Raw genomic sequence first — 9408 nt, 5'->3', positions numbered from 1 at the left:
GTACCTGCCTGGCCCTAGTAGCATTTAGTCTGCAACCCTTGGTTTAGAAAAAGATTCGTCTGTTTTCTAAAGATAAGATAAGACATTTTAATGGAGGAAATAATATATGATTATTATGTTCGGACAAAGTCTTTTGTTGTTGTTCTTGTTTTTATTAAGACTTGAGCTTCCCAGGAGAGAGTAGATACTGTTTTGGTTTTATTTCTCATTTTTGACAACAGAGCAGTTTGACCCAGAACTCTTAGTGACAGCCCTTTTGAATGAAAATCTTTGCGGGACCTTTTAATTAGGAATTGACAGGGTGATTAACTTATAATTCACAAAAAATAAATGTGGAAAAGAGAAGAACAGGTCAGTTTCTAGCTGTGTTAAACTGTAAGGACAGCACCATTGGCAAGTGATTGTTCCCTTTTAACAGCTTTTCTAATTTTTCTTAATTGGATCCTTTGTTTTCTAATTGGATAGACGGAACTATCATATGGCTTTCAATTACTAGCTGTGGCGTGGCGGTCCTGTCATATGGCATGTGCTAAGTACAGCCAGACTAGCAACATATATGATGGAATAAATACCATCTCCAAGAAGCTTTTTTTGTGCATAAGAAAGGAGCAAGCTCCCTTGTCCTGGATAGGTAAATCATGCCGAGGTGGGACATACTAACTAGCTTGATTTTCCAGGGAGATGGTTTTGGACTTGTGTTATAATTTTCTTTTAAAAGATTTGCTCATCATAAAATATAAATGCTTCTAAGAATACAAGATCTTCTGTTGCACACACACACACACACACACACACACACAAGAAAATGTCAGTGTCCTCAAAATACTTTGTTTCTTCTGCCCACTGGTGAATTTAGAGATTCTCTCTCTAAGAAACAAAGTTTCTCATTTTACAACCTCCATTCGATCTCACCTACCTACAGAGTAAAATCTAAATATTTTCTCATGGCCTATATCTGACCCCAACATCTTTCTCCAAATCCATTTTCCAAAATTGCCAGGCAAAACCTCACTTTTCCTTGGAGGTATGAAGTCTTCATGATTCTGCTCTCGCCATTCCTCCTCCCTAGGGTGACTTCTACATTCTTCTTTGTCTGGTTAATCTTATTCATGGGTCAGAATTTCATCGGTCAGGATTTCATTGAAAGGATTCCCTTCCCAGTGAAGCTTCACTTGACTCCCCTAGGCCCAATTTGTATTTTGGTTCTCTGTCAACCACAGAACTTTCCTAATATCTCTGTACTAGCATGGGCTTGTTCATTCATTCAAAAATACTTTTTGGTCAATACAACTGGAAAAAATAATACTGTTTGAGCATCTCAGGGTAGAGGTGCTGAACTCTGGGGCTACATAGTTACCAAGATGGTTGAGTTCCTGATCTTGAACTGTAACTAATCCTTAAGTGATTGTCTCACTTCTTGAACTGTGAAACTGCAGAGTGTAGTAATATGTGCCTCACTTTGTATTTGATCAGTGGAGTCTAGACTAGCACCTGGCTCATATAAGGTGATTAAGAAATGCTCATTGTCTTTTAATGTCTTCTTGATGGAGAACGTTCATCAATTTTATAAAATCTAACTCCTTAGTGAGGCAGCCAAGTATACCTACAGCCTTGGCTTTTAAATGTAGAACAGTTGATACGATCATCGTCACTGTCTTTGAGACATCATGGGACCCAGTGACCTTTCGGTGTAACCCTTTTTACACCTCTAGTGTGTCTACGTCAGATCTTGTGGTGGGCGCTTTGGCTCAGCACCTTGGAATGGTCTTTTCCCAGAGAGGAAACGCAGTCTCTGATTAAATGCCCTTAGCAGGCAGGGACAGGACACAGCTGGGGTCTGAATCAGGCTAAATCCCATCAGATTGGAAATCAAGAAGCTGCTGCTTTTGAAGATTATAAATCTGGAAAGCAGCAGAGACGAGGGGCTGAGTCCCTGCCCAGAGCAGGTAGTGCCACTTCTCTTCGGCTGTCAGTGCTGCTGCTCTCTGGCTCTTGCTCCCGAATTATTTTGAAGACGAGCATGTGAAGGGATATGATTTTAAGGCTGGGACCATTAGCCTACTCCACAGCCCCTTCAAAACACAAAGTAATTAAAGTCTTGGAGAAGACCTCGCTGAGAACACGGAATGCCGTGGAAACGAGGACGGCTCGGGTTGGGATGCCAGAGACTCTTGTTTCACATCTCCATGTTTTTCCGAAAGACATGCTACAACTTTAAATAAAAGAGGAGCTTAGAGCTGTCAAGTCTGCTAGCTCGCTGCTACCAGGGAATTTAGATCACGGGGTTCGGCCTCATGTGCCTTTCTTTCCTTGGCTTTGTGGTATTTGTATACGTCCCACTTGACGAAACCACATTTCAGCATTTATGGTGGTCGCTTGTGTTCTTGGCCGTGAGCCGAAGTGCTGGCGCCATTGCCAGAATGAAGACGTTCACCAGGGGCGAGGGGGACCTCTCCTTCCTCTTCCTCGGGCATCTCCGCGGATGCTGGAGCTGCCTGCACGTCTGGCTTCCCTCGCCGGCAGCCTCTCTGCCTCCGCCGTTGACCCCATCCATGCAGATAGCCCCGGCCTCTGAGCTCGTTACTGCTCCGTGTGTTTGCTTTTGGATCTGTGCTTCACGCGTTTTATTTACATGCTTTATTTTTCACTTTATGAACAAATCGATAACTAGACTTACTCTTTATCGCACCGGATTAGTTTTATTTATTCCATTTGAATTTGATTAAAAAACTGTCAAACATAAGTCAACATTTTTATCAGCAGAATACTTTCACAAAACTGGCTCTGAGATGTGTTCAGCTAGAACATGGTTTTCAAAATAAAACAACATTTGATATATTCTAGACAGTTACCCTTTTGTTTATCCATGACAACTGAAACTAACCATCAAATGGATAAAACAATCCAAGTCTAGTTAAGTAATCCTTAGGGCATATGAAAAAAAGCCTTTTTAAAAAGTTCTTTCTAGATAGATTTAATGTAATTCACCAATAAAGCATCCTCAGAAGCATAATAAAAATTCTACATAAAATGACACAGCCAGGGAAAAGGAAGATATATAGTTTGATGAAGATCCAAAATGGATGTTAACATTAAAAATGAGCAGTCATGCAATTCCTGTATAATAGAAAGATCAAAATTGCAGGGTACTAATTTTACTTCTAATTTATAAGACAGTATGTTTATGGGACTGCAAACAGTATATGTAAAAAAACATATCCAATGGCAAATGTTTTGAACTGTCATTTTTCTTCAGCAAAATTGCCAGTCAACACATATTTGTAAATTTCAGCATATAGCACCAAGGATGGCTGGACTAGATTTACTCTTACAAAAATGTTCTTGAAAGATGAAATATGTCTATTTTGGTTGAGGTCCTGATTTCCTTTGTTCTATTTAAAAATTATTAGTTTCTGCCTCCTCCCTCCCTTGGTTCTACTCTTGTACACATGGGAGGAGAGCAGACACACGGTGAGACTGCTCACTGGTGTGTGCACACAACATGCTCTCAGTCACACACACACTCACGTGTCTTCACGTACACAGCCACACACACGCAGTGCCGGGGAGGAGCATTAAGGCTATTTTGGGATATGCACTGTTCTCTGCACATGATTTTATAGCGTGGAGCACGTATCACATATGCCTAGGAGTACCGGAAAGAACAGCACTGAAGGGGTTAATGTAGAACACATATAGGCAAATATTGTCAACTATTTTATTCAAATGTTTGGAACTTAAACACAAAATCATCATTAAGTTTTCACAAAATGAGGCATCTGTCGTTTGAAAGGGAAAAAAATATTTCAGAAATATGTTTACAGAAATGTGAAAATATTAGGCATGGAGACAGATGTGAACACACTCAGTCACTTGTCGTGTCTGTCAGTCTTCCTCCGAGCCGAAGATCTTACTGTACTCGCTCAGCATGAGCTCGGCTATCTGGTTCTGGTACACCATGTGCACTGCCATGTTCCCCGTCTCCTTTTCAGCCCTCAGGAGGGTGGGTCCAAACACAATCCCTAAGCTCTGTGTGGACATGAGGTTCTTGGACGCTTTGGCCACTATCCTGGGGAGAGACAGAGAGAGGGAGGGGAAAAAGAAAAAGATTCCATTGGAGTTAGAATAAAATGGTGGCTACTTTTGAATTACAAAGTTCTGGGTTCTTGAATTCTCCTCCTTAAACTTCAGCTTATAAGAAGCAAAATAAGGGCAGTGATCGGCTTTGGCAAAATATAGAATGCAGCACAACCAAAAAATTTCCAGCTTCCAGAAAAGTGACTCCAACATGATTTAATCTTCTGCTCCTTATGCTTTACTGTATGGAAATAGAACCTATGACTTTGGGGGGAGGATTCTGTCCCCATAGTACTTGACCACTGCAGGTGCTCAACAAACATGTGTGCAATGAATGAATGAAGAAATTAGCAAAAATGACTGTGCAGAGTTAACAAGATTCAGCCTTTGAAGTGATTATAGTCAGTGGAGCAAACGGGGGAGACTGGCATCAAATATATAAGAAGCCAAACACTAGAAAATAGAACAATATATGCATAATTAATGATGGAAGGAAGACACAGGACTGAAAAAAAATTGAAAAAAATTTAAGTTTTTAGTAAGTAGTGGGAGTAAAGTATTCCTGACAAATGCTCATTGGAATATGTTTTATGGGGAGGGTAGGTTCTGTGACATTTTGGGGTATAACAAAAGTCCAAGTGTCCCCAACCATTGTACTCAGTTTAGCTCACATCTCAATAACGTGCAGAAGCCTATAGCACTTGCACAAGAAGAAGAGTCCCACTGGAATCAAAGTAACATCTGCTTGTGTGAGGACTGCGTGGAGAGCCGGAATACCAATGAAACGTTAGGATGTGGTTTTATTAATGGTTACACCTTGTCTGCTTCAGCACGGGACTCTTAAAAAGAAATAAAGCACCATCCTATACATTGAGACCTTAAAATTTAAAAAAAAAGTCATGCTTATTCTCACAATTGAAGCCTCCTTGGTTTTCTATTAAGATTAGGGAAAGTGAGGTTTTAGTGATGTCAAGGACATAGTGAGATGGTATGGAAGGACAGGGTGCTAAGAAACGCTAAGCTCTGGGTTCCTCCAGATACCCTGACCTGAGGGAAACAGGAGCGTAGAGACTAAAGTGAGGCAAAGGAACTCTTCGTTGCAAGGCAATGGGGTCTCTGGGCTCAGAGCCCATGGGAACACTGCAGCACTGGCTTGGCTTTGGAGGACCCTGTTTGGCCCGCCCAGCCCCGCCCAGCGGACTCAGGAAGAAGGAAGATGGGCCCTACCTATACCCCTTCACAAACCCAGTTCTCTGAGGTATCATTTCTGAGACCAAGAGGCCAGGCCTCCTCCCTCCCGAAAGAGACCTACCGAGAAGGGCCAAAGCCATCTACTTGTGACTCCCCGCAGCACAAGTTCATGGTCAGCAAGATGTCGTTGACTTGATCACTATCAGTAGTAATTAAGTATTATTCTAAGCATTTTATCGTCTCATTTAATTCTCATATCAGTCCCATAAGGTAGCATCTATAATTAAGCCCTTGTCACAGATGAGAAGACTGAGGCCGAGAGAGTGAAGTGCTCGAGGTCACACAGAGCTGAGGCTCAAACCCAGGCAGGGGGGTTGCAGTGCCCACGGAACCCGCCCGGGGCGGGGGGTTGTTAGGACTCTTTCGCTTAAGAACTTGACTGACTTTTACCCCCGTCCTCCACGTGTTTATCAGATTCTTCCCTAAGAGGGTCTGGATTTTTATCCTTCACTGTGGCATTGTGATGGACAGCCCAGTTACAATGGATTTATTGCGGGGAAAATGATGCTTCAACTTGGACTAAATATTCAAGGAATTCTGCCTCCCATTTTCACTTTTCTTCTTTAAATGGAAAGCATTTGTACCTGTGAGTACTGTTGGCATGACTACGTTTCTGGAAGGGATTCTCATATTTTAAAGTATCAGTGAGTTATCAGAGACTTCAAGTTTAGAGTTTTCTTTGGAATGCAAGAAACTGTGCAACTTCACTCTACATTTACCAAAAATCTGTAGAATGATTTTGAAACATTCTAACCTGGAGTCGGGGCAAATGGAGAGGAGCTTTGGTTCTCTTTAAAACACCTATTTACCTTGGCTTAAAGTCTCTCTTGAGCCTTTCCCAGACATCTTTGTTATAAAAATCTCTTGTAAGATTCACTGTAAAGGAAAGTAGCTTTTCTCTTTCAGTTTTAAAGACTTTTTTTTGTGATACTAACCCCTTCATTGACTCTGCCCCAGTGATAATTAAAACATTTGTTAAACAATATGGAGAGAGATAACATAACTGGTCAGCTCAGTCAGTACCTATTAGGTAAAAGTTGCTTTAAAAACATTACCCATCGGAGCAAAGGTCTAAGTTGGTAAGATTTATCTAGCAGAGAACAGGGCTCAGAGGTCGTGGGGGATGAAGAAGGTGAAATGAAAAGGAAGAGACTCTTGAAAGTATGAAGGTGAATGTCTGATACGGGGTCAACAGGGTGGAAGAAACACATTAGGACCTGGAGGCCAGGAGACTGAAAGGGGAAAGTGACAACATAAGGACAGGTTGAGGATGGACAACTTATTTTCCTATTTCATAATGGCTGTGATTCCAGCCGACAGCAAGAACAGTGAGATCTGCGGTGGCAGAGAGCCAGAGCTTCATCAAACTCACAAAGGTGAGGCTAGAAATCAAGGGACGCTCAAGAGCTGATTACTAGAGGGGACAGCTGGGGCTGTCAGGGGTGACAGGGGTAGAAGCAAGAAGAGGTCTATGGTACCTGGAGGGACTGGGGGGACGGGAGGGGAACCTGGGCTCTCTAGGGCACACCAGGAAGATGCAACCAGAGGGACTCAAGCCTTGAAGGGAGAAAAAGGAGGCTGAAATGGGACTACGCTAATCTTTAGTTTTCCCAGAGTTCCTGATATTTTTCCTGCTTAGCAAAGGAACTGGTCTGAGAATCCAGAGCAGGGCTAAATCTAGAGGAGGAACTAAGACCGGGTTTAAATAGAACAAAGAGAGGCAGCTAGCGCAGCCTGTCAGAGCCCTGCTCAGGGACAGTTTTCTCTCTCGGCCGGTGGATCATGGGAGAGGACTCCTGTAATGAATTTCCACCAGCTCATCAGTTTCCTAAGTTTCCTGTGGCACGTGTTCCCTTTGTGCTCTTCTGCATGTGGAAATGTGGAACATTCCTTCTATCTCAACCTGAGTCCTCTGTGTCCATTTTTAATTAAAGCAGTTTTAACCCACGAGTGCTTTAATCTTGTTACAAGTTGATTTTACCCAATAACATATAGTTTTGTATCTTTGTTATATTTGCATTAATGCAGGATACATTTTCTTAACAGCTTGGGATTTCTCCCTAAGTTGGGAAAATTAAGGTCCTTGCAATAACTCTTGGAAAAATCAAATGTAATTAAGGGAGAATGTTAAGAAAATGTGGATGTGTGTTATACAGAATACATGCTGTCTTGCCTACTCACTGGTACAAAATGTGTGCTTGCACTTGTGTGTATTTCAATGGCAAATTATGTTCTGAATATCAATATACCACTAGTTGGTATAATGAAAATCAATCAACCTTTAGGTTAGAAAAGATGCTGAGGGTCAAGACTATTTTGGGGTCAAAGTCACCAACTATCGAACTGTATGATTCATGTAGATAGGCAAATAATTCTCATATAAACCTTTAAATTAGATTAAATTCCTTTGTCGGAGAGAGTGAGGATAGACCTTTCTAGCAAAGAAGGCCCCCAAACTGGGGATGGCTGGAAAATGTGTTCATGCCGTTACAGACTTCACTATTCAAATGTGAACTTACCTACTCTCTACCTCAATAAACTCTTAAGAAGTTAAGTGGTTGATTGAGGACCATGTAAGTCGTCAACCACAATTTCAAAATATAACTAGGATACTGTCCCACAACATTATTTAAATCTCAATTTTTTTTTTACCTCAAATCAATGACTGTCATAATTTCCACTCTCACTGTGGAGATTAACTGGGCATTGCAAGTACCATTGTTCCTGAAAGCTTCAACTAGTAAAACATATGGAGAGGAGAAATACAGGCTATTGAAAGAAATAAAACCTTGCATGGAAAAAATGCAGTCCAATATCAAAGATGGAAAACTCTCAAAAACTGTAAGTTGTGCTTCCACTAGCTTACAATGCAGTTGAGTTGTGTTATTGGAGGGGAGGATCTGATTCAGAAACCAAGTACATTTTTGCTAGGGGTTTGGCAGTGCTTCTAGGACAGCTTTCACTAAAGTGAGTTCTGCAAAACACCATTTCTGTGACATATTTCACAAAAATAGCATTCTGGAGTGAGATACGTTTTGGAGAAAGTTATAAGACATTTTTTTCCTCTTTGGAAATTTACAATGCACAATAACAAGATAGAGGCTCTGACAAGTCCTGCAGGGGGGGGAACAATCCCTGTTCACCTTTGTGTAACTCACATGTGCCGTAACTTACTTGAATGTCATGGATCCCCTTTCCTAAGTGACAATGAGGTGCATATGTTAGGAAACGTTGCTCTAGTGTGCTTTGCTAAGAGTCTGCTAACTAAATCTGAAAATGTTATGGATTTTTCCTTGCTATGCCACCCAGGCTTCAGAACTCCATAGCAGCTAATTCAAAGGGGTCAGAGTGTGGTCATTTCTGGCAGGTTCCATCCCTCGGGTAAGGCTAAGATTTCATCCAGCCTTAAACTCCATGACAGTATTGTAAATTCTGAGCTACAATTTAACCTGTTTTCAGCAAAAGAAATGAAAGAAACTCCCTTTCTTAGACAAAACAAGGGCCAAAAGGCAGAAGACCACATCTGAATGAGAAAGGTGAGAGCAGAGACGTGATTGAGAGGTTACCGCACAGTGAATGGATGGGTGGGTACGAAGGTGCAGAAACATTTAGACCTTAGATCAACATTTGGAAATTCTTCCACATGTTTGTTTACTCACCATTAGTTTACTCCCAAGAAATCCTTGTAGCAAACGTACCTGATTCAAAGCAACATGAAGAGCTCAAAGTTTAGTGCCCCGGAATGCTTGACTAACAGGAAAAAGAGCCCAAACTGCAACTCTTTTGAAAATGGCTATTTGTTCATACTGCCTAGTTTAAAATAGCCTGACAAAAATAATTATGATTTCATGAATTTGTCCACAAAATAGCACTTGATGTATATTCATTGTAAAAGGAACTCTTATACCGCTAAGTAAAATTCAAGTTTATAAAATCTTGAAGTGGGTAAGAATTCATTTTTCTGGCAAGAGATTAAAAAGGTGATATACAGCTTACAGCATAAAAAGGAGAAGAGATGCCAGAGCCACTTTCTGTCGGGCCCCAATGGAAAGAGCCATGATCCATCAATTTAAGATTATT

At 41.2% G+C, this 9408-nt stretch overlaps 1 protein-coding gene across 2 annotated transcripts in view; it reads right to left on the bottom strand.

The window, feature by feature from the left end:
• Positions 1 to 3704: 3704 nt before the first annotated feature.
• Positions 3705 to 9408, bottom strand: part of ARHGAP15 (Rho GTPase activating protein 15) — a 574294-nt gene continuing 568590 nt past the window's right edge. For both annotated transcript variants that reach the window (XM_006191397.2, XM_032479386.1), the window contains exon 14: positions 3705 to 4069. In XM_006191397.2, the coding sequence (XP_006191459.1) occupies positions 3886 to 4069 (184 nt within the window). In that variant the 3' untranslated portion in view covers positions 3705 to 3885. The remainder of the gene's footprint in view (positions 4070 to 9408) is intronic.

The sequence above is a fragment of the Camelus ferus genome, chromosome 5, assembly GCF_009834535.1.
Source record: "Camelus ferus isolate YT-003-E chromosome 5, BCGSAC_Cfer_1.0, whole genome shotgun sequence".
NCBI lineage: Eukaryota > Metazoa > Chordata > Mammalia > Artiodactyla > Camelidae > Camelus > Camelus ferus.
Note: the sequence above shows the minus strand (reverse complement) of the source record. Positions and strands in the feature narration are given on the sequence as shown.